Source organism: Emericellopsis cladophorae (assembly GCF_022114955.1).
Source record: "Emericellopsis cladophorae strain MUM 19.33 chromosome Unknown NODE_2_length_1295279_cov_118_880017, whole genome shotgun sequence".
Classification (NCBI taxonomy): domain Eukaryota; kingdom Fungi; phylum Ascomycota; class Sordariomycetes; order Hypocreales; family Bionectriaceae; genus Emericellopsis; species Emericellopsis cladophorae.
In genome coordinates this window covers 644,780-672,391 of record NW_026250927.1, presented here as the reverse complement: position 1 = coordinate 672,391, position 27,612 = coordinate 644,780, and the positions used below count along the sequence as shown (strand labels likewise).

Sequence of the window (27,612 nt, the reverse complement as noted above, 5' to 3'; positions counted from 1 at the left end):
TGCAAATACAAGCCATGGCGATGCGTTCGATACGCGGCCTCCTAGCGCATTGCCCACAAAGAGAGAATTTGATCGTCAACGATCGCCCGGCACTGGACCGCGCGTCCTAGCTGATCTGCAGTTGCAGACTTTACCAAGGGACGCGATGCTGGAGTGGACTCATCTGTCGAGTCATACCTTGAAATTTGCGACGGGTACGGGAAATTCGAGAGAAATTCTCCTTGTCGGAGATGTAACTACAATTGCAGGCGTGCGCCGCTAATGGTGCCATTTTGTAAGAGCTTGTCTATTTTTAAGGACCACAATCGTCGACAAGGCATGCGTCTGTCGATGACGATGTAGACTAGTCTAAGTTCTTTTTCGCGGTTGAATCGTGTCGGAGAAGCTCCATCGCCGGGCATATTTTTGTCAGACCGACATTCGGCCGATCGCCATGTTGGCAAATTTGCTCCCAGAGGAGATCCGGCAGCGAAATTTCGAAAACGTGGGGAGTGGTGGGCTGCCAGGCTGGGTGGATCGCAGCTGTCAATGCAGGTAGGTCCTGATTGAAGATTTCCTGCTGCTCGGTCCTTCAGCGGCGTGGCGCCCCTGAATTCGGGGAAATCGGTCTCGCAACACCGACTTCGTCTTCTTCGTTTTCGACGCTATTGTCGTCATCGCTCTGGCCTATCTCGTGACCGAGAATGACATCCTCACTGCCCTGCCATTGTGAGGGCGGCGGAGGCATTGCAGCCTCGTCATCTTCTGCCCAGCCGTATTCGTCGTCTTCACTGTCGGGCACCTCAAAGCCCGTGTCAGCTATCTTGCGTTTCGTTCTCGTCTGTCCCATCGCTTTTGTTGTTGTATCAAGCAGATAATTCCCAACGTGTTGGTGAGCAATGAGACCGCCCTGTGTGTTCTCAGATCAGCTGGCTCGCAGAACCTGACGTCGGTACTTACATTCGTAATTTCGAAGCTGGTGATCTTCCCGGAGGAGTCTTGCAATGATTTGCCGTCGAGCTTCTGAACTCCAACCAAGCATATCGGTACTGGCTTGTTTTCCTTCCAATGCCAATTTCGGAAGAGAGCTAGGCGTGTTGAGACCCCTTGATCCCACAGACTGCCGTTGATACTGGGCACCAGAGTCGCTCCATGCTCGCTTTGCATCTTCGTCGAGCATTGGGAGAGGACGACAACAGCGCAATTCCTGGTGGAGGCCAAGGTTTGGAGCGACTTCATGATGCTCTGCAGCGCTTGCCGGCGCTTGGCGGTGGATGTTGATCCTGAGTATGGTCAGTCACGACTCCAGGGATCGACTCAATACAACGTACCTCGATTCAACTTGGCCTGAAATCTTCCATCTGGCGCCTTTGGCAGAGCCGAGTTTATCAGCACTGCTATTGAACTGATGACGATGAGGCTGGTAGATTCCGGAAGAGCTTTTGTCGTTGGTCTGGAGATTAATGCAATGAAGTGCGGCAACGTCAAGCATCTGTAATGGACAAAATGATCCAAGCCTGGCTCAGCACCGGAAACCTTCCGGGTAGATGGGCTTGACGAGTCTTCGTTGTGATGTTCTAAGACATCTTTCAAGCGACTCAAGGAGACGTCTTGGAAGCAGTCTACACGGAGTCAGTATCTGGTCCGATGCTGTTCATAAGCACACGCTACTGACCCAGCCACGCAACGTCGTGATGATCTTTGATGGCATTTGCAGCTAGCTGTAGACTGGCTCTATATCAGCAGTGTTGACGTGCCTTGAGAAGTCGGTAGGACGTACGAGAGAGCAACCTTGCCTGATCCTGGAGGCCCCCAGATCTCGGTGACCTGGCCTCTCTTGATGCCGCCACTCGTGGTCGTAGAATCGGTCGGCTCAAGATCCTCTGCCGCAAGCAGGCTGTCTAAGTCACCGATGCCTGTTGATATATGCGTCGCGCGACCCTCGACAAGCTCTTCGAGTGCCGCTGACGCACTCACTGTCGGGAGGCGGTCTATCGCAGTATTGGCGGATGTTCTGTTCGCTGAGGAACGAGGGACTTACGAGAGCTGGGAACGTCAAAACTGGCGACATCATGGCCATGCACAGCATGATAATCCATAGTCCATTCAGCTGATCAAGAAGTTGATGCCTCGAGTCGCGATTGTGGTGGGGCTGGGTTATGCCATCACGACCGCACGTGACTCCGCGTCACTAATGTGTTCCTTCTCCTCACTTCTACGAGGACATCTAAGCACCTGCACTCTCCTCCAACCCCAGCGCAGTGAAATGGCATCTTTGTTGCTACTCGTTGGCGGCGATTTGCAACTCAGGGGTGCCGAGGAGTTCAAGCTCCTAACTAACACGTGTCGAGCGACCAGCCCGCACGACGACTTCCCCGTCACTTCGACCTGCCATCGACGACAGGAGTGACGCCCACGATATCATCGTCGCACGCCACGGGCGCAGAACTGGTTACCTTGACTTGTGATTTCAGGCGCATTGTCTCCAGCAAAGCGCCGAAGCCTGTCCATCTCTACGGGGGAAGCGTCTTCGGACTGTCACCAAAGCCCTTGATCGTACCCGATTCTGGGTCGAGGCATCAACTAGCGGCGGTGCTATAACCGAGGGCCCCTGAGGACAGCGGACTTCCCAGCACTAAGCCTCATGATGCCATCAGCGTCGGTTTGACGGTTACCGCAGACATTTGTGAGACCAAGTAATACCGTACGTCATGAGGCTGGACGAATCATTGGATACGTGCCCGTCATTGGGAACATTTCTCAGATGAGCCAGCTGGCTGAGAGACGCAAAGCTTTTTCCTCTTGCAATAAGAGCTCACTCATTAGTTCGAGTGCTGAATGTTTGCAGGACACTTTTTCCTAGATCCAGCATGACGAGCGAGGCTGGAGGAGTGGGGTTTGGAGCTTCTACATGTAGTGTGATCCCCACCAAATGGTGATCAAAACCCCAGTGGCTTGACTTGACCTCAGTAGCCGGCAGAGCTTCAGGTTGGGAACACAAAAGGTCCGCGAGTATATGTAGCTGCGAAGACAACCGATATCAGATACTGGAGCTCAGCACCTCTTATTCCCACGGTCTAATACACCAGGCCACATCCAGCTGATCTTGGACTCTCCTCGCACCGGGAAAAATCGGGGAGCCACTATCAATCGCCGAAACTTGGGAGGGTGGTGATAACACCACGGCCCGACTCGCGAATCTCCACCATCGAGACTTATCTTGCATCGATGTCATGCGAGTGGGACGTGGTTAGGCTTCAAGCGGGCTTTGTCCGCCGAGATTTTGGTGCTCGTCGTCAGCATTTTGTAGCGGACGCCGGGGACAGCTGGATTGAGCGCATTGATGTGAGCGGTAGGCTCTATCGATTGGGCACAACTGCGCTGAACTGTGTTACGTCTGCGTACCTGAACTTAAACTTTTGAAGTGGACATTCTGGAGCCCCGGGAAGCTTGTGGAGGACAAATTCGGCCCGCGCGAGAACCAGTGCAAGGTCTGTCCACGCTGCTCAGACCACTCACCCAGGGAGCGCGTTGTGCCCAATGTTCATGGATTGGAGTAAAAGCTCGTCTTGGGCGGGAGAGCATAATGAGGCGACCTGTGACACCGTGGAGCACTGGTATGACCGGTATCAACAGGTTGGTCCCATGAATTGTGCTGCTACAGAAGGGTCGACTACTAAGTATTCTCGAGTACCTGCCTGTACCGCGCGACAAACACCGCTCTCCGTAGGTAGGTAAACTTGCGCACCTGACCACGGTGAATCGAGAACCCTAGGCGACTGCACAGCGCAGGCGTAGTGAATGTCGCGAAAGACAATTGATCGAGTGTCAGTTGTCGCGACAAGTCAACAAGATCATGGTATCGGGTGATGCAGACCGATGCAACCCTTCGCCTGTTGCGCGGCCAAGAGTTTGGCCCAGCCAGGCACAGGCAGCAGCCTACCACCACCACCACCAAAAGGTGCTGTAATTCCCCAGGTATTTCACCGATGCGGCGTTGCAAGGTGGGGTTACATCAAGTGTTCCTTGGGCTTCCAAAAAGCTTCTCTCAAAGCCAGCCGTCAACCCCGGACGTGTGGACGGCTATCAGTGATCACTATCCCTATCATGGCAGTCTCCGCATTCGAGGACAGGCGTCATGTCCTTTCGACGGGCGCGAACTCGCAAAAGGCCGTCAAGCTCAAGCCACGCCCTGGCGCCGAGGCTTCCTCTCCACATTGTTGTCGGCGCGACAAGCGCGAGAGCGAGCGAGCAGAGTGGCAAAACAGTATCCTCCAGACTCTTGCACGTGGATGGCTTGACGCGAAAGAAAGTGGACTGAATTGATAGGTGCCGCCGCACTGTCACCGAGGTCTGTCCGGTCAACAGCCCGCAAATGTTATTGGGGGAATCGGTGACAGCCCGTCCCCGAATTATCCACGGCGGACTCCACGGGAAAGGGCCCCCTTCGGCAAGGCCGAGTGATGACACTATCCTCGCGAGAACGCGGGGCAGAACCTGGAGGCGGATGCGGATGGAACTGATTGCGGCGTTCTCACCGTTATTACGTGGTGCGAGGCTGCATCGATTCTTGCACACCTTCCTAGGTAATGCAGTGGCTTGGCGGCCGCCTTGTTGCCTGCAAAGGTTCTTCTTGGGCGAAACATCGTGTCTGGAGTCCTGTCTGTCCTGGACTCTGGAATAGGGCTACTACTGCAGGTCCCGAGTCCCTGCTTCACATGCTGCGCAGCTGCTGCGAGCCTGCGAATGCATGCCTGATCTTATCATCTACGCAAGTGCAGGATATTAATAGTGGTGCTCCGAACTTCCAAAACAACAGCATTGGATAGGATAAAGTCCATAGTGAGCTGGAGTCTGGAGCCCTGAGGCCTGGCCAACTGGCGGCTGGGGAAAGAAACGTGAAGAGGCCACACAGGGACGTATTCAACATTCGGTTCGTTGACTTTCACATGCAGCTTGACAATCGGTACCCCTGAAGACCACACTGTTCTCTAACAAGCCACTTTCTGACGATAAAGGGAGTGTATAAAGTGCGACAAGCCCAGTCCGGGGCGGGTTATCAGTTGGAGTATTCCGGGGAAGCCAAAAGAATCAACAAGCCATGGTCACCCTCCACCGGGGATGCCTGCGGCGGGACGTGCGCGGTCCATGTCTGTCTCGGCGTGTGTCTGCGCGAAAACCCGAAGATTGAGCGACAGGAAAAAGAGGCAGTGCTGGAAGACTGCACCCCAGGCAGGTCCGGGGATGATAACTGGAATTTGGCCGAAAACCTGCGCGGCGCATCTCGCAAGCGGCGAAACAAGCTATTGACCATAGAGGAATTGCAACATGCCCCGGATTCACGATAGCAGTACGGTCTGAGCTGGGCGCTCGCTGGCTTGCATGTGCAGTGAGCCGGAGGCACCTTCAGCGACGTGTGCAGATATGGCGACTGTATGCCAAGAGATCCCGCCAAAGCCATGGAGGGAATTGCCAATTAGGGCATGGTACTAATTCGGCTTGGACACTATCTGTCTAATAGCGTTCCAACACTCATCCACTGCTCCTGGTGCCACAGACTCGCGGAGCAGCGGCTCACATCAACCGCGGGATCTTGTTACCCCAGACATTGAGCAGTGTCTGCCACACAAACTCTGGAAACTACTAGTCAATTATGTTCTAGACTAGAAGTAACTGCATCAGTGCCATGTCGCCAACGCACCAATTGTAGGCGCAGCCAGCTGCTCCGGATCTTGTCGTCCTGATCCCCTTTACCCTCTGCCCGTGGGAAGATCGGCACGATGATCAGGATGTGCAGCGCAGACCCCCACGCCATGGACATTGCTGGGCAAAGTGCGTGCAAGAGTCAGCTCAGTCGGCTGAGCAGCAGCCGCGAAAATCTGGAGTCCAGGGGCAGGGAGGGAGGGAGGGGACAGGGCCAAGTCCGGGGTGACGCACCACGGAGTGGAAAGATTTCCCGTGTAGCCGCCCAAGGACACAGTACCACAGACGCGCACAACCGCACTCGACCACCAAGCGGATTGTACAAGCACAACTGGCGATGGCCTACATCGTTGCCCTCTATAATAGCGACTCACAGGCCTCGGTCGGCAGCTGAAACAAATCTCTACGACTCGCATTTGTCATTGTCCTGATTCAGTCTCAGTCCATGCGGAGGCACGAGAGCAGTAGGTAATCAAAAGGGAGCGGGACCTGGCTGGAAGATAGGGGCATTTGCGCTTGTTTCTAGAAGGGGAGCTGATACGACCTGCTGAGGAAAAGGCCTGGTCGGCCTGTTGTACGGAGTATTATCCGTACGTGCGAGGCCAATACGAGCGGCAAGGCGTATCTCTCGCTCATGTACTGTTCTAGTTCAGCTCGGAGGCGCGTTGTGGGCATGGCGCACCCCTCTCAGGAGCCTATCTTAGATCCCCCACATGTCGTCCATCACATGCTCCCTGATTTCCTCGTGGTCTTTCAGGGGCGCCATCACGAGGTAACGACGAGTGATGGCGGAAAGGAGTCGGGCACCACATTGAAAGCAACAGTGGCAATCATGCGCAGACGATGAGACAGGAAATTTGTGCCCCGAGGATAGAAAGAGTGCCAATCAATTGTCTCATCTTGGCCGGCCCCCAGGAAAGCCCCCACAAGAGGCCCCGGGCCATCACATCATCACTCAGCTCTCCACGCATAATCATCCAGTGTACGTCGCCCCAGGTGGCGTGCGACCTGAGGCCAAGATGGCTTCTTTCTACGTACGTACGGAGGACTTACGTACTAATAAACACGGAGCAGTGAGATGGCCGCACTGTTGTCGCAGTATCATTGCGTACATAGTACGTGTGCGCGCAAAGGTGCCAGGAGTGAGTGGTCTAACCCAATCCAGGGGGATTGCCAGCCTCGGATGATGCCCACACTGCACAAAGAATAATAATACTATGCAATTATTACCCCGTGCTTGTACTGTACGTACAGCTTCTCAAGGTAGGCGAGCGCCGCACGTTGTCAGACTTCTCATCTCTTGTCGCTCATGACGGCACGACGGCGAAGAGAGTGAGGGTTGTTGGGTTCGGGGAGGATGCCGTGAGTGCCGTACGTAGTGTGAATCATGGCAAGTGATGGGGACCGCTCCTAGGTACACATTGATTATTGCCCACGGCCGTGAGTGCGCACTCGTTTCTTTGTCGCTTTGCACAGGTGGTTAATGAAGTGGTCCATGCTTTGAGGCAGGGCGACAAAAGAAGGAAAAGTGAGGCGGTTTGTGCAACATCCCCATCATTAGGCATTCCCCAGCCCGAAGGCGGCGCCAGCAAAGCAAAGCAATTCTGGGGCAGGCCTGCAGGTCTCAGCTGTGCGCCCGTGGCTTCGACACTCCGTCATGTACCTATCAAGGACAAGAAAAGAGACTATCGAGCGATGGCTCTCTCTCTGGATGCGCTCAAGTCAGATTGAGTCGCTTATCTCACAGTCAAATCCGATCCATTGACGGCGCCTGGGGCCCCTGGTGGGGCCGGCGCCTGCGCCCAAGCCCGTGCCTGGACCGTCCTCCAGGGTATCTCGGCGGCTCTAATGCCCTCGCGTCCAGCCCATTCTCCATCCCTTGGCAGAGGACGTACGTACACTCCTGTGGGGTACAATCGCCCGGTGAGCCGGCTGGACGCTCTCAGCCAGCCAAGAGCGCACACGTTCGCTGGTTTAGGCACTTGCACGGCAACACACAATAACCGCGCATGCAATGACTAACCTAGCCTGTCGCTGATTTGGCCGAGCGCAAATTTGTCCGCAGTGACAGACAGGCAGGTAGGCAAAGAGCTCACCCGGTAATTTTGTCTGTGCGCGTGTAGGTGGTCCTTAGGATCGTGGTCCATGCGTGAGGGCCAGAGTGGTGAGCATCATCACATCTTGCTCGGCTGCTGAAAGGGGTGACAAGGTGAGCGAAGCTCGCCGGGCCGAGACCCAGTGAGAGTGTCGGCTCTGTTCTCCGAGGCGGACGCGGACGGTATCTGGCTGGAAAGAGGGTTCCCCAGAGAGATGATCTGACTTGGATTTTGGCTGAATTGGCTCCTGCCTTATCGCTGAGCCTGCCCACACCTCTCCTACGCATTCTATCAACTGTCAGTTTCCTTTATCTTCACCTGTGACGCCGGCTGTATTAGGAGGCTGCGCAGGCCGCGCAGCAGTGAGTCCTGAAATAGATTGAACGACTGTGAAAAGCACATGTTTGCCATCGGCGTTAACTAGACGGGAACAATAACCACAGTAGGGTAGCCTTATTGTTCGCTGGTCCCCGAACTGGCCAGCCTGCTTGATAGTGGAGGAGGTGACACCTTGACGTGCCTAAAATTTACTCAGCAGCCTTCCTTTTCCGACTCTTTCTCGGTGATGCGCACCTTCCTGTCCATCGCCCTCCACATGCAACCCCACTCACTGACTGACTCGAGACACCCCCCACGGGCCTTCCAAAGCGGCTGTTCTCCAGGTGCTACAGCTACCCCACTATCGCGTCCAAATTTTTTCTGCACGCCTAGTCCCTCCATTGCCCGAATTTGCTCGCTCAGCGCCCGTCCAGGGCACATGCTCCCCCAGCAGCGCCTCGTGAGTCGCACGCCCCCCCTTCTCAGGATCCATGGTTCCATTTACCGACCCCGGCCGAAGGCTCCTACTCTTTTTAAACCATCTGTCTCCCCCAGGCTTCTTTGACACTCCTTCCTTCTACGAATCTTGATTACTCCAGCTTTTTACAAGACGGCACCTCCCCAGCTTCCCCAGCATTGAACGGCAGAACAACTTTTTGATCAACAAGACCGCCAATCACCACTACTCGACCATCAACGACCACCTCTACCCGCGGCTTCTGGTCTGCCAATTTGAATATCCCTCATCTGCTCAGCAGGTGAAGATCACATGCAACGATCACAGTCAGCCGTCGACGTCTCGCGGCTACTTAACCCCGACAACGTGGAGGATACCAACAACAACGGCCAACAGGCTGCAGGTGATATGGCCACCGCCGCCACTGTCCCCGTGATCAAGCCCAACGGGCCCTTGCCTGGCGCACAGAGCAGTGAGACCACTGGCGAGCTCCCCCGGCCCTACAAGTGCCCCCTTTGCGACAAGGCCTTCCACCGCCTAGAGCACCAGACCAGGCACATCCGTACACACACCGGAGAGAAGCCCCATGCGTGCCAGTTCCCAGGATGCAGCAAAAAGTTTTCTCGTAGTGACGAGCTGACTCGACACTCGAGGATACACAACAACCCCAACTCGAGACGCGGGAACAAGGGGCAGCAGCAGGTTCAAGGACAGCAGCAAGCGATGGCGGCAAACATGGGGCACGATGGCATGATGGCACCGCCGCCAGCCCCCAAAAACATCCGCTCAGCCCCCTCCTCGGCTCTGTCATCCCCCAACGTCTCTCCACCGCACTCGTATGCTTCGTTTGCTCTGCCGCAGCCCAGCATGCACCGCTCTGGCGACATTGACATGTTGGCCAAGGCCGCCCAGACGCTTCACCAGAGCCATGGGCCTGCTCACCACGCGCCTTCCCGGCACCATCCCTATCAGTCTCACGCGCCGCGCGGTCTTTCCGCGTACTCAATGTCGAGATCGCACAGCAACGAGGAGCATCACGATGAGCATTACAACGGTGCTCTGCGCAACATCAAGCGATCAAGACCTAATTCACCAAACTCCACGGCGCCCTCCTCACCCACATTCTCACACGACTCGCTCTCGCCGACTCCTGATCACACACCTATCGCTACGCCCGCCCACTCTCCCCGTCTGCGACCTATTGGTCACACAACGTACGATCTGCCCGGTCTCAGGAGCCTCTCTCTGCACCACACCACGCCTGCTCTGGCACCCATGGAGCCTACCTTTGACTCGAACGCGCAGTTCCACGGTCCTCATGGCCCGCCCCATGGCAACCCCCCCAGGAGCAACGGCATCTCTTTGACTGATATTCTCAGTCGGCCAGATGGAAGCCAGAGGAAGCTGCCTGTTCCCAAAGTGGCTGTACACGACATGATGAATGACACAGGCTTCACCCACAGCGGACGGAGTTCCGCGACAGCCAGCCTGGCGGGAGGCGACCTAATGGATCGTCTGTGAAGAGCCGGCGATGAGCTCCTGAAGCCAAGGCAATGAGGCGACATTTGGAGGCAGACGCTACGATTTTAATGACATACCACACACATACACACACACACATACACAAACCACACCAACAACGTTGTTCTATAGACTACGGGCATAGAAGGGAGACAAGGGACATTTGGCGTTTTGCATGGCATACATCCAGCGCAGGAGCTCGTTAAAGGGTCCAAGCTGATTCAGGACCTCGACTTTATTTTGTTATTTTGTATTAAGCGGCCAGGTGGCCTTATAGAGATTCACCACTTCACTGAAGCTACATGCTTTTAGCAGATAATTAAACCTGCTTATTATCTGGTACCAAAACCTCTCCCACCCCGATTTTCCACAGCCAAGGCTTGAGGTGACTGCTCCTAGCTTGAGCATGCCGTGACTCACACTGCACACTACCAGCTGCATAAGCTTTTCCACCCCACGGCTTGTGGCGCCCGTGATCTTTGGATAGACTCTCACGTGTCCCCATTTCGCCCGGTCACGACTGTCTTAGCATCCCCAAACCAAGAGGGTGGGTGATTCATCCCGCACCAACCAGTCTACTGGCCGCCGGCTACTTGGGCTTTGAGAAAAATGCACTTTTCATGAGACAAGCGGTAACGCGCAACGTTTGGAATGTACAAGCGCCTCTGCGTACCCAGACATTTGCCTTCCCGATGCCCCCCTCCCTTTCTTCCCCACAGATTTTCCCATGGGGTTGCATTGCCTGAAATTGGGCGTGTACTCACTCACGTCAGCCTTGCGTCGCCGTTACGAGCTGGGAGACGTGTGTGAAACAAGAAAAGAAAGTAAGAAAAAGGCACTGCTGCATCTGCCTAGTCTACGCGCGTCCCGATGGGAGGAGACACGGCACCTCTGTGGCAACGGGGCGCAAGGGTGGCCAGACAAAGAGCTGAGGTGTCATGTATAGGCGCCTGGCCTGAGCTGAGCAGTGCCTATGCTGCGTCGGGCAGTGCTATGCGTGTCAGATAGCATGTGAAACGGGCTGCCCTACGGGCTCAATAAGAGACAATTCATTGGATCTCCCTCCCGTCCACCCAGGGTGGTGACGACTGCTGTAGCAAAGCTTGTCGTCCATCGGAAAGCCACCACAAATGAGGCTTAATTACAGTTGCGAAGGAGGGGGTTCTGGACCGTTTTGTCACATGTGTGGGCAAATGACTGTCATGAGTAATTCTGGGAGAAGAATAAAGCAAAAATGAGGGGGTGTTGGTGATGCGATGACATGTCTGGGCCGACGGTGGTGGCCTGTTTTTACGTGATTACAATTTCTCTTCGCTCTTTTCTCTGGACGAAGACGTGTCGTCTTCACCGCCTGTGTGATGCGAAGTGCATAAGGTACTAATGAGATGTTGCGTGTGGCACGTTTGCGCTGCGAGTTACGGTTTTGTGGCTTTGCCGTTTGTCAACAAAGGGGTGGGCGGGCAGTTGATCATCATGCTCGTTGAGTGGGGGTGGCTTTTCGTCTTGGATGCATGTTTTTGGGCACATGCCAGTGTTGAGGGGAAGGAAAGGCTAACAATCGGGTAAGAGAATGTGTTTGCACTTCTGAAGATGAGTTTCACATCCGTTGGTGCGAAGTCTCGGAGTACAATGTGTGCAAAAACGCGTCAGCAGTGTTGCTGTTGATCGGCAATGCTCAGAACCTTAGGAGACTCGCTGGCTTGTAGACTCTGGGGAGATGAAGCCAGCGAAGCCCGCTGCCGAATGACTGCCGAGCGCTGTCTCATAGAGCATGAAGCCAAAGTGGACTGATCATCAATCTAGCGCCGCACATCGTTGAAGTAGGAGCACTACGGAGTACGCAGACTACTCCTGGAGACATACACTGATCATGCCAGGTGGCAGTGAGGAAGCCGAGACTGAGAGCGGCCCGATGGGTCGTTGGAATTGGCTGAATGGAGAAAAAGAATGTGGGGTGTGGGGTTAACAATTCCCATGACTCGCACTTGCACTCAGTCTCGGCGGACGTCCGTCGACTCTGGGGAAGGGCTACGTGTAATATTCAGCGCACCAGTCATCAATACCGAGCGGAAAATCCCGCTCTGATAACGAGCGATTGCAAGCAGCCACAGACAAGCCCATGCCAGAACACTATGAGATCTTGACTAATAACTTAGTGAACTTGGCTGCGGTGCCCAAACGAGCGACTGCATCAACCAGGGATGGTGGCGTGGCCGCATGGCATGGTGCCCTTTTGGCGGCAACGCGCCGATAAGGACTTGCACTCAACGCACAGCAGCATTTTTGCTTGTACCACCACATGATGGGTCTTCTTATCGCTTTTCCGTCCCAAGGAGCGATCCCCAGTCACGACTCGAATCCAACGCAACTGTTCATGCCTATCGTCATCGGCCCACACGCCGGCTTCCTCAATACAGACATCCCGAGTCCTCCGAACGACGATACAGACAGGCATATTCCTACTCAGGAAAACCCCGCCGCTGCGTCGTTGACAGAGATTTTCATGGCCCAGAGGCCCCAGACCAGGGTCCTTCCCATTGGAGGCTGGGGAGGGGGGGTGTGCCCGTGGGATTTTCTTTGCTTTGTGGGGAAGGGGCGCCCTGCCCTGAGTTCGTCGATAACGCTTGCCATTTCCTTCTTGAGCCTGGAGGAGGAGCGATGAAGTCATCCCGCGAAAGCTTGGCTTCCCCAAGTGTTGCGTGATCATCATCACCTGCCTGCCTGCGCATCGAAGTCTCAGAGCTGTCTGGCCCGAGTCGCCTTCCAAGTTACAGCACCCCACCGGGAGCGAGTTGACAAACGACTCCGACTCCGTCCTATACGCGCGCCTACCACAGACACGAGACGCGGCCGTAGGCCAAACACGCTGCACTGCCGTCAATGGATTGCTGCTGACCCGCTGCAACGAGCCCGTGGGCCGTATTTGCGCGCCGAACCCCGGCAGCCTGCTGCTTTTTGCCCAGGAAACACAACGTGGTCAATGACTGTTTGGCTGGTGCCTGAGCTTGGCTGACGAGAGCCATGGCTGCTGCTGTTGGTGGCGTTGTTGCTCTGTCCATTCCCGCGAGGAGGACCAACACATAGGGAAGCTCAAGCTCTCAGGCACTATCAGCACACGTGGCCCAACTCCAAGATGATGCTGGCTATCCACGGATTTTCCTACATCTGGTTATCTGCCGAGGCATACCAACAAAGGTCTCGACACTCAACGTGCCCGATCCAGTACTGCGGATGGCATCTCGTCCATCGAGGAGAGCCGCCGAGCCGATAACTCCAGTCTGAGCAGCAATAGCGCACTGCCATATGCCACAGATTCTTAGAATGCAGCCACACGAAGCCATTTTGTTTATTCTGGATTTGTTAACCGGTCTGCAGGATGTGCATCGTTGCGAAGTGGCGTCACAACTTCGGCTGTTCACTGCATATTAATATCGTGCCGCGCACTCTCCGATCGGTTATCTCGCCAAATGTGGCCTCGCCAGACATGCCAGTTTGAGGCATTGGACGGTGCAATGTTTCCTGCATCTGCCTGCACGCAAACGCGGCAGCGACTGCCAGCATCACAGAAGAATTGGTGTCTTCTAGCGGCACTTGGTGGTGTTGAGACACACAGAGCAATGCAAAGACAGGACCGAGAATGGCTGCAGCATGTGTTCTGTGAGGCGGCTTGAACCGCTACCTTCTACCTACCACACCAATGCTGGGGTCTGATAGTGAGCATGCGCTCTGGTTGGGACCTACTATGATGTGGCCGCGATATCCAAAAGAGCCAAGCGATCAACACCGCTTGGTACGGTCACTGTTGCGCTGTTTGGTCACAACCATAACTGCTCGCTGGGGGGCAGAAGGGCCGCAGCCCGCGTCCTGCTTTGAGCTATTCCACATCGCTGGCTGACTGATCTTGAGCAGCAGACCGGTTGCTGGAAGTTAGGTTACTTCTGTTAATTTGATAGGTGCTCATCGGACGCACATACTGTCATGAAACATTGCCAGTCTGCAACGCAACGCAACCGTATCTGTCGGTGAGCACATCCACCTATCTTGAAGCCGGAACCTACTTGGTGTGAATACTTGCCCCGGTCTTGGCTGCGTCAAGGTTCTGGTTTGCTGCACGCACCAACACCAGGGTCCATCGTGAATCGAGCCACACGGATGTGTGAGCCTTGCCTCTGAAAGGGAGTACTTGGACCGATATTGAGCCGAGCTTCTTCCTGGCGCCGGCTTCGATACGAAGGTGGCTCGTCCAAATTCTACCGCCGAACCGTACGAGGCTGGCTCATATCAGGTACCGCACCACGTCAGAGGCTAAGCGTGTCACCACAAAGTCAATTCCTAGTGATCAATCAAATCCCTTTTCAGGGAGCGGAGGTCGTTACAAGAATAGACTGACTTTGGAAACGCGTAGATATGCTCTCGGAGTACCTTCCGGAACCACCCCTCAACCAGTCGGATCTTCTTGAACTCAGGGGCACTCCGGGGCACCACCCTCGACCAGCGTCCTGCATTCACACCCTGACCGTATGTTCGGCTGTCGCTCACGAGTCTTTATCCCAACGGCCTGAATGGTCTTTACCGCTGTGTCCTGCATGTGCAGCGTTTCATTCCGAGCCGCCGAAAGCCAATTTTCTTAGCGGACGCGCGTTGCTTGCTCCCCGAGGTGCCATTGCGTCCTTGGAGAGACCCTTCGCAAGCCAGTCCAGGATCGCAAACGCACTTTGACATACTTCAGTCTGCCGATGCCCTCGGTACCTGAATCTCCGTTCGCCAGGTACTTGCGTTTACATGGCGTACATGGGGTGCGCCTTTTCCCCGGCCGTGCCTGGCTTCAACCGAACCCCGCGTCCAGAACCACAGCTACGTACCCCCAACGTGCATATGTCAGGATGTTCGGGCCGAAGACTGCCAAGGCATGTCCTCATAGTGGCATGATAGGAGGACGGGTGGTTGCACTTTGAAGTGCTGGGCGTGCGCGGTTGATTTGAGCAGAAATACATCACGAGAGAGCAAGCAGCTCGTGATGGTGGGTGTAGATGGCAGGAGAGATGTCGTAGTGAGAACAGGATACGAGGGAGGATTACGTATATGCCAGTAACACTCTGTCACACGGCGGAACTAGGTTGGTGTGATAAATGAGGACACAACTGGTGAGAAGCATGTGCCAATGCCGCGACGCCCTGGAAGCCAAGTGCAATTGTTCTCAGCAAAGTCAAGTCATCCTTTGACATTTCAACTGGTGTCCACCGGAAGTATTGTCTTGAGCTAAGGGTTTGAACGCATGAGAGGATCCCGTTGCACTTCCATTTATTCCATAAATGTTGGAGTCCGCTGGGCATGCATGCCATCATGCCATCATGCCCTCGTCCTTGTCCGATCCGAGCGCACAAGCCGAGCGCCCCTATTCTACATATATCCATGTACACTATCTTACAGCCTGATGTTTGAGGGAAAGGTCATGCCACGAAGAAGCCCAGCTGTTTTTGAGCACCCTACCATTTGATACCGAAAAAGCTCAGCTGCTTCTTGCCCTTTACCTTGGACTCGTCCTGTTTCTCCAAGTATATCCTTTCATGCCGTTTCACGTCGAGGAATAGATATTTGTACTCGAACTCGCTCATGTCGGGGCGTTTGAACATGTGTAGTCGGACCGTTCCGTTGTCCTTGGGACCTTGTACCTGTGCTGATGTCAATTTTCGGACTTGAACGATCAAAGAACGGCTAGTGTTACGTAGAAGTGCATCAGGAGATGCTCCGTGCCATCTGGGTCCTGCCTGTTCATCGACCTGGGGCGCGCATGTTAGCATCCTCAAGCTGCCCGGCTAAGCAATAGTAGACTCACGACACCGGTCGCGCCCTGCGCCAGCTGTTGAATGTCTCGTCTCCATGAGCAGATATTTTCTTGCCGCGACCGAGAATCTCGAGACAGCGGGCATCTTGGCGAACCTTGTCGACTGCGCGGTTGAACTGTGCGGTCTTGCCGTCTGGTGAGAAGACGTCCGACCACAAGAAATAAGTGACACCACCCTAACTCTGCATCAGCCTGGGTATTGATGACTCCGTCCGCGCTTTAGCACCCACCGTTAACACAATTCCCACAATGACGAGGCCAAAGTTGAAGCTCTGCTGTGTCGCGCGAGCTGTCTTCTCCCCCGCTGAGAGCTGATTCCAGGGCACGCGGCCATCATCGTTGAAGGCTGTGACCTTGCGACGTCGAGGACCGGGCTGGGCTGTGGTGCCTAAGCTGTTCTGGGTCGCATACTGTCGTGCGCAGAGAAAAGGCCGGATCGCTGGTGCGGTTGCGATTGTGGTTGAGGCGGGCCTGATGGCCAAAATCGACATGGAGGGCTTCATCCTGGTTGCAGGCCGACAGCCATCGTTCAAGGACCCGTATAGTCCTAGCGCTGGCGATATGCTGGAGGAAAATTGGTGCTGTGAGCGACGGGGATTTGGCTTTGCGCTCTTCTGTTGTGAAGCATCAGCAGCTTTCGGTCAGTCTGCTCGAGTTATCACCGCCCTCGGCAGAACTAACAAGGTGGAGTCGTTGCGCCCTCGATCGGGACTAGCGTGACCATACATGCCACTTCACCAACGAACGACCCTCCGCTTGGGCGAGACCGTCTCCTGAACGTTCCGTACACGAGTCCACATTCGCGCGCGCAGGACGACACTCTCCTAACCTCGTCCAGACCTGCTCTCCCTCGAACAACCATCGCTGTCGCGCCCGTCGGTGCTCTACTATTCCCGCCATGGCTGCCCTCGCGTCCAAGCAGCAGTCGCTCAAGATCTTCGACAAGCTCAAGACCAAGCCGGCAAACAAGGTATTTATTTATCTTTCCGCGCATGCCGCTGGCCCAGAACATGGCTCACCGCGCGCCTCTTTAGATCTGCTTCGACTGCGGCCAGAAGAACCCTACATGGACGTCCGTACCCTTTGGCATCTATCTCTGCCTCGACTGCTCCTCGAACCACCGTAATCTCGGTGTCCACATCTCCTTTGTCCGCTCCACAAACCTCGATCGTATGTATTGGTCACACCAGGGAGTCAACAGGACGGTGCATCTGGGCATTGGCTGACAGAGGACAGAGTGGCAATGGGATCAACTTCGCGTGATGAAGGTGGGCGGCAATGAGTCTGCCACCAAGTTCTTCCAGCAGAATGGCGGTACGGCCGCCCTGAACAGCAAGGACCCCAAGACAAAATACCAATCCAATGCGGCGACCAAGTACAAAGACGAGCTCAAGAGGCGCGCTGCGAGGGACGCCCAGGAGTGAGTTTTTTTCCGTCTCTTTTGGATACGACATGATTGACGAATGACTAGCTTCCCTGGTGAGGTTGTTATTGACGGCGCTGACGCTGAGGCTGCCGGTACCCCTGCTGGCGAGCCCGACGACGACTTCTTCTCCTCCTGGGACAAGCCGGCCATCAAGCGCCCCACGCCCCCCATCTCGCGGACGGCGACACCCACCGGCCGAACACCGTCGCCCTTCCTGAACACCAACAACGGCAAGGATGTTACCCGCTCGACCTCACCGCTCGCCAAGACCGAGTCCGGCGAGGCGGCTGCCGCCAGGCCTGCCGCCGGGCGCATCACGTCCTCCGCTGCCCTGCGCAAGACAGGCACGGCTGGCGCTCCTCGCAAGGCGAATGTTCTGGGCGCGAAGAAGGTGACCAGCAAGTTGGGCGCGAAGAAGGTCACCAGCGACCTCATCGACTTTGACGAGGCGGAGAAGAAGGCCAAGGAGGAGGCTGAGCGCATCGAGAAGCTCGGATACGACCCAAATGCCGAGGAGGAGAAGGTTGACGAGGGCAAGGGCGCCACACCCCTGACGTCGCCCACGTCCGTCAGCCCATCCGCCGCCACGACCAGCTCACATACCCGCCAAAAGTCAAACGCTGAGGTTGAGCGACTGGGCATGAGTGTTGGACGACTCGGTTTTGGTCAGGTTGGAGGTGGAAAGGCTGTTGCGCCGGCGGCGAAGAAGAACGCTGGTGGCTTCGGCTCGGTGGGACCTGTCAAGGCGTCTACTCAAGGTACCCATCTGTGCACATGTTTCGGCATAGTCATTTTTGCTAACTCTACTCTTCCCTCAGATGAATCCGAAAACTTTGCGCGCTCCAAGTTTGGCACTCAGAAGGGTATCTCGTCCGACGAGTACTTTGGTCGCGGTACCTTTGACTCCAACGCGCAGAACGAGGCCAAAACGCGACTGCAGGGCTTCGAGGGCGCCACATCCATCTCGTCCAACGCGTACTTTGGCCGACCCGAGGACGAGGATGATGGCGAGGACTATGGCGATCTCGAGACCGCTGCCAAGGACTTTGTGCGCCGCTTTGGCATCACAGCCGGCGACGATCTCGAGAACCTGAGCAACATTGTTGGCGAGGGTGCTACGAAGCTGCAGGGCGCCATCCGGTCATACCTCGGCAGCTGAAAAGGGGGCGGGGGGCCCTCGGGTTCATTCATACGCTGTCCATGTGCTGCTGAAGAAAAATCAAAACACTTTGCTGGGAGGTCTCTTTTCTCGACGACTTGTTTTTGTTCCAATGGGCAGGTGTTCAGGGGCGGTAGACGATGTACATGATGACGTCTGCGCGCGCGCGCGCGCGTGTTCGCTTAGGCACAGGCTGGAATGGTAGCGCGGATAGACAATTCTCTCACTCTGATTGCTAGAACTGCATGCATGCTGTATATGAAAAGCAAAACGAAAGGGAAACGAGGTTCCCGTCATCTACATAATCATCATGATATATATAAAACAAGCGCGTCTCGAACGGGCTCTCTCTTTACAGCTTGGCAATCATCTTGCTGCCCTTTTGCATCCAGGCTACAGCATCGTCGACAAACTCGTCCACCACGGCGCGTGCCGGCTTTTGCTCGTTGACGACAGCGGCGCACTTGCCCATGAGGAAGGGGCGGAACTTCTCGAGAGGGTCGTCCTCGTCGTCGTCCTCGGTGCTGTTGTCGGTCAAGCTAGTCTTCTTGGCGTCGTCATCGCCGCCCATGACCTTGTCAAGGTCGGCCTCGTAGGGGATCACACCCTTGGCGGCGAGCTCCTTCATCTCGGCGGTGCGATTGGTCTCCCAGTCGTTGATGTAGTCGTTGTTGCGGACGCGCATGGGGCGTCCGGTGAAGATGATGGTGCGGACGTTGTCGTCGTGCCCGGCGGTGCGGACGGCGTCCTTGTGCGACTTGGGCGCGCCGGCCTCGTCGGTGAGGATGAAGCGGGTGCCGACCCAGACGGCGCCGGCGCCCATCATGAGCGACGCGGCGAGGAGCTGGCCGTTGTGGATGCCGCCGGCGGCGACGACCTGGACGGGTCCGCCAGTCACGGGCGACTTGGCGTTCTTGCACTTCTCGACGACGGCGGGGATGAGGACGGTGGTGGGGATATCACCGGTGTGGCCACCACCCTCGCCGCCCTGGGCGCAGATGATGTCGACGCCGAGGTCGAGGCACTTTTGGACGTGCTTGACGTGGCCGATCATGTTCATGTAGAGCACGCCGTTCTTGTGCAGCTTCTCGACGACCTCCTTGGTGGGCACGCCGACGGCCGAGACGAAGACCTTGGCGCCCGACTCAATGACAATGTCGGTGAGCTCGTTGAGCTTGCCCTTTGTGTAGTCGTAGTTGGTCTTGCGGGCCGAGCCGCCGACCTGGGGGAGAAGCAGGTCGACGCCAAATGGGCCGTTCTTGTCGTCGAGGTGCTCCTTGAGCTCGGCAATCTGCTCCCTGAGCATGTCGGGCGTGTAGCCGACACCGCCAATGACACCAAGACCGCCGGCGTTGGTGACGGCGGCGGCGAGCTTGGGGCCAGCCGCGACGTTCATGCCGGCCAGAAGCACGGGGTGCTTGATGCCGAACATCTCGGTGATGGGGGTGCGGATCTTCTCTGCAGGCGCGGCATGTTAGCAATGATCAGACATTTTCTCGTGGCCGCTCCCTCTCGCAAGCGTGATCACATGGGAGAGGAGGCGGATCAAGGACATACGTGGGGAGGCCATTGCGACGGTGGTGTGTGTCGGAGATTGGAAGAGCGTGGGGAATATGGAAAGGAAAGAGTGAGGTGAGGTTCGTCAATCTTCGAGGAGGTGAGGATGTGGAAGAAATAAAGAGGAAGAGGAGCCTGGGGCGTTGGGATGACTATGGATGGATCCCTAGGATTGTAGGCGGGATGGATGGTTCGACGCTCTCACATGCCGAGGCTCACATCTGGGGGATGCCACCAGTCAGCCCGGCCATCCCCTTCTGGACTAGCGTGTTCTGCCATAGAAGGGGCAATTCTGGGGAAGTTGCCGAGGCACGCTTCAGGTTCCAGGTCCAGCCCGTCCCAAGCCCGCTATTTTTACCGTCATGGCCGCGCCGGTCGTTGCGATCCGGGGCGTTGCAGGGCAGGTGACTTTTTACTCTTTCCGACTGTCTGACATGGGGCACGCTGCCAAACGACGCGTGTCGACGGAGGCGCTGTCAGCTGACTCGCTATTAAGAACACAAAGTTCACAACGTGATCGATCAGCGGCCGCTCCCAGCTACTAACCTCTTCGGGACTAGTGTACATTTGATCTGGCAGCGTGTGTCTAGGGTGGGCAATCTGCAGCCTTGCGCGCCAAGTATGTCAATGTGGGTCGCTGTTTCCCGAAATTCAAGATCGATCAGGAGTTCGTCAACCTCACCTCATCGAATTCGCCTCTTGCTCTTGCCTGAGTTTGCCTACTTGGTTCACCCCACGTGACCATATTTGCCTTTTCTTCCATCATGAGGGTTTCCAGCATGCGCAGAACCTGGAGTTCTGCCACTGGATGTGTAGCCCTCCGCCCAGCAACAAAGAGCGCGTCCTCTACATTGCCCATGAACCGAGCACCAAGGGCAGGCATCAAAGGCGTGCCCTCTCGCGTCACTACTGGCCAGGGCATGGGGTCTGCCGTTCGTTCTTATGCGTGCGGATGCCAGGCAGCGAGACCAACCAAGAAGACGGCGTATATTGCCCTGGGGAGCAATCTCGGGGACCGCGTTGCAGAGATAGAAAAAGCATGTCATCTCATGGACAAGCGCGGCATTCGCGTCATGAGGACAAGCAGTCTCTACGAGACCGAGCCCATGTATGTCAAGGAGCAGGACCGCTTTGTCAATGGGGCATGCCAGGTTCGACACTATTGCCATGGTCCACCAAGCTGGCGCTGACTTTGTCCGGACAGGTTGAGACCGATTTGACACCGCTGGAGCTTCTGGATCAGCTCCAGGCCATCGAGAATGAGATGGGTCGCCACAAGGTCATAGACAAAGGGCCCCGGAACATTGACCTGGACGTCCTACTGTACGGCGATGAATCGTTTACGCATGAGCGCCTCAACATTCCGCACATTGGCATCCGTGAACGTGAATTCGTCTTGAGACCGTTAGCAGAGTGAGTGTGCTCCGGAGCTCCTCTTGTTCAAATATTGATCCCCACAGGATTGCTGCGTCAAAATCTTTGGAACCCTCCCGACCATGGAAGCTCATACAGGATTATCTCAACGAGCTCCCGCGTGGCGAGACCTTATCGTCTTTAACACCTCTGTCCCCTTCGTCACACACATTGACGCCGACCCTGCCTCGCAAGACCACCCAGGTCATGGCGATTCTGAACCTGACCCCAGACTCGTTCTCCGACGGAGGACTTCATGATCCGCAATCGCTGGTCGAAACGGTTCGTGGGTTCATTCGCGACGGTGCGTCCATGGTTGACATTGGCGGACAATCGACTGCACCGAACCGTCCGCAAGCGTCCGCAGAAGAGGAGCTGGCGCGCATCTTGCCGTCGATCGAGGTCATTCGCTCCATGCCAGAAGCTCGAGACATTGTGATCAGTATCGACACCTACCGTGCCTCCGTGGCGGAGAAGGCACTGGCGGTGGGTGCAGATATCATCAATGATGTGTCCGCGGGCGCACTGGACCCAGAGATGCTGCCCACCGTCGCGAGGCTGGGCAAGACCATCTGCCTCATGCACATGCGCGGGACGCCCGAGACGATGAACAAGCTCACCTCCTATCCCGACGGTCTGATTCCCACCGTGGCCTCTGAACTGGCCGCGCGCGTGGCGGCCGCGGAAGCTGCTGGTATTCGTCGATGGCGCATCATCCTCGACCCGGGTGTCGGCTTCGCCAAGACCATGGAGCAGAACCTCGAGATCCTCCGGCGCATGGAGGACTTGCGGCACTGGCCTGGCCTCGAGAACCTTCCTTGGCTCGTGGGAGCCAGTCGCAAGAAGTTCATTGGCAGGATCACCGGCGTCGACAAGCCCTCGGAGAGGACATGGGGCACGGCGGCTACAGTGGCCGCGGCGGTCCAGGGAGGCGCGGACGTTGTCCGTGTGCATGATGTCCCCGAGATGACCGCCGTGACCAAGATGGCTGATGCTATCTGGAGGCGACTATCTTAGTCTCGGGAGGGGAGACATTAATCTACCTAATACATCGCCCACTACTTACTTGACTCGGATGCCTCTATGGATATTTGTCCGCCTTGTTCCAGTCTTCCCCACCAGTCGATTCCGGTAGGGTGCCAAGGTGTCTTCGCACCCGTGTGGGCTGTGCCATGATACCTTTGTCCGGCACTTGAGAGCTATATCTGCGTCCTTGGATGGCATCACTTCTTCACCGAAATGCCAGCGCGTCAACTGCCAAGTGTTGGGCCATGGCAGCGGTGGGAGGCTCGCCTGGATTTACTGACCCAGCCGCGCGCTGTTGACTAGGTCGAGTGAATGCGACTTGCATTCAGCCGTACAGAAGGTCAATTTCCCCATGTGTCCCGCCTCGGGCTTTCAAACTCGCCCATGGAGGGTCCGTGGTAGTTGGAGTCACGTTGGGCGTGTTTGAGTGGTGGCCTTCATTCCGGCAATGGCCTGCTTCGAGAAGACGTCAGGTATCAATGCACGGATAATATCAGCAAAGCCTACAGAGCCTGCGCGCTTTATCTGCTGGCCAATCTGTTCCACAAAGGTGACATTCAACACCACCAGTCCAAGGGTCGGGACGAAGCCATGTCTCTTGGCGGCCATGCGGTCATGCAGGCTGGACCAAAGGATGTAGAGCCCATCGCTCACGCCGATCACCGGTGTACTGAGTGTAGTCCAGTCGCCCTGACAAACCCACGGCTTCCTCCCCGTCGTCTTCACAGACCGGTCAGTGTTTCGGGCTCGAGGCAGCCATCCATCTTGCGGCTGTCCTCTGAGTCGGTGACCCTATTGGGGGGCTCCCTGGATGCATACGTGTAATTCGGAAAGACACGTCTAGGTACTCGAGGTACATTGGGATACATGTCGATACCCTGGGCGCACTGCTGCGACATCTGGCTCGTGACCTTTGTGGCCGCGCGCAGTGCTTGCTATGTCTGTCTGATCCGTACGCAGATTGCACCTTGTCGAACCCATGATTTTCCTCTGCAGGCACCCGTCAATCGTGCAGTGTGCAGTTCAGTCGACTCGTCACCGCTCCCGGATGCACACACGTGGACCCACGCACGGTGCCATGCTGTCATGGCTCGCCTCGACAGCCGGCGCCAACAGTGACTTCCACCGGGACGGCTGCTCAATGGGTCTTCTCCCTCATAATGAACGAAACGCGGAAAATGCTTTGGCTTTTACAGATCGCCATCTTTCCTCATTGTTGCCTACACACAGAGGCATTCGCATCCTAGTTCGACCTACATCACTCACATGCGCCCACGTTTAGCCTAGACTCGATCCATGTTGTGCATCTTGACATGTCACCAACATCGTAAAATCCCCAGGTCCTGTTTGCGCGCAAAAGATCATTTCTGCGCCCTCGGGACGCACGTCTCGCGCGGCTACTCGAAGAACCTTGCCAGCTAGACGCCGTACGACCCCATGCTCGAAGACGGCGCATCTTGGATCTAGGGCTCGCTCCTTTGTTTGTCCCACGGCGCGCATGGGTGAGGAATCACATGAACTTGGGACTGTTAGTCGTACAACACTTGTACAGGGATAGTCAGTATTCGAACAGGGATTGCGAGGGTAGGGAAGCCGGTCAGGAGGCGCGCGGATACACTGGCTGGGCTGAAGAAGTACTTGGAAAGGAACAGCGTCTGGAACAGTGGTTGTCACCAATTTAGAAGAACCAAGGCAAGCCCGCAGGTACCCATCGAGTAATCGAACCGGTGAGAAGCGACCGTTCCAACCGATGGAGCCAATATCGAGGGATCCCCAAGCTTGACAGGAATCAAGAAGCAACTCAGATGAAGAGACATAGTATAGCAAAAGAAGTACCGCGTCGCAGTTCCCATCCTTAAGAAGTAGCCCTATTCGCAACCACCAGAAGACGAACAAGAGAGAGTAAATGCCCATCGTGAAAGGGGCGAGCCATGTTGATGTGTAGTCTGTGCGTCCGACGCCTTGCCATGCAATTACCCCTTTTCCCCCTTCCCCCCTATCCCATACGCCTACCCGAGTCTTCTCGCCCTCTCTCTACCCAGACATGACGATCGCGCGGCGGAGGGGACTCTGGCCTGTGTCCCATTTCGTTCGTAAATCCAATTTTCCTGCTTGCGCCCAGCACCCTTTCTCATTCTATATCTTTCTGGTTCATGTCCCAATGAGGTGCTGTTCGCCCCTCCCGCTACAATGACATGTTCACGCTCGTCGGCGAGAGGAGCTGCGGGTACGACCCGTTGGACGAAGACCGGCCGTAAAACGTACGGCACGGCCGGTTCTGGTCGTTGTTGTTGCTCAGAGAGGGCGGGTGCACGAGGCGAGGTAGCGTAATGTTTTCGTACTCATGCTTGACTTTGCTGTTGATATCGACGCCGGCAATCATGTGCGAGACAGACTCGGGATCGTGGTGGCCCACCCAGGGCTCCGTTGTGTTGTGGCTCTGGTAGCTGCCGTCCATGGCCCCGGGGTAGTAGGTGTAGTGCTTGGCCACGTCCATGGGCTTCTCTTCTTCCGCCGGGAGCATAGCCTCTCGTGACAAGGCGTGATGCTGTTGTTGTTGGTGATGTCGCTGATTCGGGTCGTAGAGGCCATGGCTGGCGTCGTAGCTTCCAAACGAATGGATCTGTGCGCCACCATAGCCACGAGGGCCCCCCATGGGCGCGCCATAGATCGCAGGTTGATTGTCCGTGTTACGAGTTCCGTCACGACTGTGGCTCCGCTCGGTCTGGTAATGACCCGGCGACCGTCCTCGGACAATGAGCTGGGCCGACTTGCGATGGACGACCTTGTGCCAGTCGGGGTTGTTAGACGGCGAAATGTTGACCCACAACTCGACCAAGAGATGGTAGAACTGCTGCTGGGCTCGGCGCTTGCCGTTGTTCTGCGTGGCCTGCTTGAACTGGATCCGCTCAAACGTCCACTCGGTCAGTGTCCCGATGCCACCCGCCTCGGAGGGCACCCAGGCGTCTGGATAGTTGCGCGCCGGGATGCTGCTGTCCTCCAGGTTGAAGTAGCCGAGGTTGATGACGTCCTGCTTGGCCATCAGGGGCATGATGGACGGCGGGGCGGTCGGCCCCTTGTCCCGCTTGGGCGTGTGCTGGACGAGCTCAACAACCTGCTGCTCGTTGCCGGCCACGACGGCTGAGATGCTGACGCCGAACTGGTGAACCAGGAAGAAGCTCTGCCCGCCCGCCGGCTTCACCTCGACGGGGGTGCCGGGAAAGTAGGGCCCCAGCGAGAAGGAGCAGACGCACGAGAAATAGTTCCGTCTATAGCAGGTCCACCTATCGTCCGCGATGAAGAACTTGTCAATGCTCCCGTTGATGGTAGCATGACACGCGGTCTTGGCCGTGTCCTGGTACCGCAGCTCGCCAAAATGCGTGGGACCTTCCAGGGGAGGGCTCGTCTTCTCGGACGCCGGCCCCGCTCTGGATGGCGAGTCCATCCTGTTAGTGTTGCCCGGGATGGTCCCGTAGCTGACGACCGCACTGCTGCTTGGACTATTGGAGACTTGTGGGCGACGAAAGTGTGCGCCCCCGTAGGACGAAGAAGAACGCGTCGGATGCTCCGATTGTCGTCGGAAGGAGGGCGTCGCGTGCGCGTACTGCTCCCGCGTACTCATGTGGTGGTTTAGTGGTTGCGGTAGTAATGCAGTGCGTGGTGTGTGGTCCATGCTCGTGGAGAACGGAGTACTGAGATGTGTGTGTTAGTGTGCCGTTCTTATGCAAGCGTAGCAGGAACCTGAGTCATGCCAGAGACTACAACGGGTGTATGAAAGAGTGTGTGTCTGTCTGTAACTCACCTAGGACCGAAACTGGGCCTGACGTCAATCGAGGAGTAACCGTGAGAGGCAGCAGCCGAGTAGTAGCCAGTAGTGTCTTGATGATAGTGCGTGTTCGGGTCCAAAGTGGGCGGCGGCTGGTAGAGCAAGTTATATGGTTGACTTGCCTCGACGGTGAGTGGTGTAGTTGTCGTCGTTGTTGGTTGCTGGTTGTATCTCGAACCCTTAGTTAGCGGGAGATTTGAGGCATACATGGAGGGGAGGATGGAGAGCACGAGAATGCTGTAGTACCACCGCGTCTAACGGTGTGACGGCCGGCGATGAAGGTAACACAGGAGCCCCAAGGCCGGGCTGAGGGGGCCCTCTTGGCTTCCATGCTTCACTGAAGGCGCTTTAGAGTCTCATGACCATGGTGCTTGTGATAAGATCTGGATGATTCAAGAAGGAAAGCAAGAATTCAGTGGTTCGGCATGACCGAGGACTGAAGAGATGGTGGTGGTAGATGCTTTCTCGATGATGCGTTGCTCGTGCATGATGAAAAACAACGGAAGGGGCATCGACTCACTGCGCTTGGCCCCCGAGGCCATTCAGGTGGTAATCGAGGCCCGATTCTCCCTCTGGCACCGCGGGCGAGGCATACTCCTGCTTTCACCTGTTAGAAAGCGTGATGAACTCTCGTGCGACAATGCGGTGGTTTGTAATTGGGAGAGGGGGTGCAATCAGTGTTCTGGGGAGGCATGACTGCTTTCGTCGGAGAGGCGGCGCGTGCTGGATGGGTGATGAAGAGTCAATGTGTACATGTACCCTCCAGTGAGCAACGGCGCAGTTGTCAGGCTGACCTGTCAATATCCTTCTACGCCATGTCGCACTGCTGGTGAGACGGGAAATTAGTAAATTTCATACGCTTGGCATACAGACGCGGAGGATATGATATATGTAGCGTAAGGAGAACGCTCTGTGTAGAGCGTTTGGCTCTCGAGCGAGAGGCGAGGAAGATTGTCGAGATCAGCCCGCCCGAAAGGAACAAAGGGGGGATGTGCATGATGCGTTGTCGTCTCTCTCCTCGTCTCGGAGGCAGGTCAACGTCAACAATGGGCTGGGCTGGGGGCACTTACACGTCCAGTACCCCGAGTGACAACTCGTGACGGGCCGGACACATGCCTGGAGGACTGGACTGCGTCGGGAAGGAGTCCCACTGTGACAACATGGCGCGTACCACGTACGGGCCCTCGGATCCGGTAGCACCATCTGTCCAGCGGGAAGAGAGGGCGGATGGGGTTGCACAGCGAGCAGGGTTTCGGCTGTGATTTCTCAGTCCCCCATGTCGGGCA

General features: G+C 56.3%; 7 protein-coding genes across 7 annotated transcripts; 3 read left to right on the top strand and 4 right to left on the bottom strand.

The window, feature by feature from the left end:
- Positions 1 to 571: 571 nt before the first annotated feature.
- Positions 572 to 2,059, bottom strand: J7T54_006958 (DNA recombination/repair protein RecA/RadB; the record flags this gene model as incomplete). Its single annotated transcript, XM_051509216.1, has 6 exons — positions 572 to 889; positions 940 to 1,262; positions 1,311 to 1,601; positions 1,655 to 1,707; positions 1,760 to 1,895; positions 1,957 to 2,059. 6 exons carry the CDS (start codon positions 2,057 to 2,059, stop codon positions 572 to 574), a joined length of 1,224 nt encoding a protein of 407 aa, XP_051366172.1.
- A 6,806-nt stretch (positions 2,060 to 8,865) lies between these two features.
- On the top strand, positions 8,866 to 10,074 carry J7T54_006957 (DNA-binding protein-like protein; the record flags this gene model as incomplete). The annotated part of the gene is made up of 1 exon (XM_051509205.1): positions 8,866 to 10,074. One exon carries the CDS (start codon positions 8,866 to 8,868, stop codon positions 10,072 to 10,074), a length of 1,209 nt encoding a protein of 402 aa, XP_051366171.1.
- Positions 10,075 to 15,560: 5,486 nt separating this feature from the next.
- Positions 15,561 to 16,422, bottom strand: J7T54_006956 (import inner membrane translocase subunit tim-21; the record flags this gene model as incomplete). The annotated part of the gene is made up of 4 exons (XM_051509194.1): positions 15,561 to 15,746; positions 15,800 to 15,854; positions 15,911 to 16,095; positions 16,150 to 16,422. The coding sequence occupies 4 exons, from the start codon at positions 16,420 to 16,422 to the stop codon at positions 15,561 to 15,563; spliced, it is 699 nt and encodes a 232-aa protein (XP_051366170.1).
- Positions 16,423 to 16,817: 395 nt separating this feature from the next.
- On the top strand, positions 16,818 to 18,504 carry J7T54_006955 (ADP-ribosylation factor GTPase-activating protein-like protein; the record flags this gene model as incomplete). The annotated part of the gene is made up of 5 exons (XM_051509183.1): positions 16,818 to 16,889; positions 16,954 to 17,089; positions 17,156 to 17,339; positions 17,391 to 18,103; positions 18,164 to 18,504. 5 exons carry the CDS (start codon positions 16,818 to 16,820, stop codon positions 18,502 to 18,504), a joined length of 1,446 nt encoding a protein of 481 aa, XP_051366169.1.
- A 352-nt stretch (positions 18,505 to 18,856) lies between these two features.
- On the bottom strand, positions 18,857 to 20,074 carry J7T54_006954 (nitronate monooxygenase-like protein; the record flags this gene model as incomplete). The annotated part of the gene is made up of 2 exons (XM_051509172.1): positions 18,857 to 19,962; positions 20,062 to 20,074. 2 exons carry the CDS (start codon positions 20,072 to 20,074, stop codon positions 18,857 to 18,859), a joined length of 1,119 nt encoding a protein of 372 aa, XP_051366168.1.
- Positions 20,075 to 20,918: 844 nt separating this feature from the next.
- On the top strand, positions 20,919 to 22,491 carry J7T54_006953 (dihydropteroate synthase; the record flags this gene model as incomplete). Its single annotated transcript, XM_051509161.1, has 3 exons — positions 20,919 to 21,212; positions 21,266 to 21,474; positions 21,522 to 22,491. The coding sequence occupies 3 exons, from the start codon at positions 20,919 to 20,921 to the stop codon at positions 22,489 to 22,491; spliced, it is 1,473 nt and encodes a 490-aa protein (XP_051366167.1).
- A 2,194-nt stretch (positions 22,492 to 24,685) lies between these two features.
- Positions 24,686 to 26,122, bottom strand: J7T54_006952 (Meiosis-specific transcription factor-like protein; the record flags this gene model as incomplete). Its single annotated transcript, XM_051509151.1, has 1 exon — positions 24,686 to 26,122. One exon carries the CDS (start codon positions 26,120 to 26,122, stop codon positions 24,686 to 24,688), a length of 1,437 nt encoding a protein of 478 aa, XP_051366166.1.
- Positions 26,123 to 27,612: the final 1,490 nt, after the last annotated feature.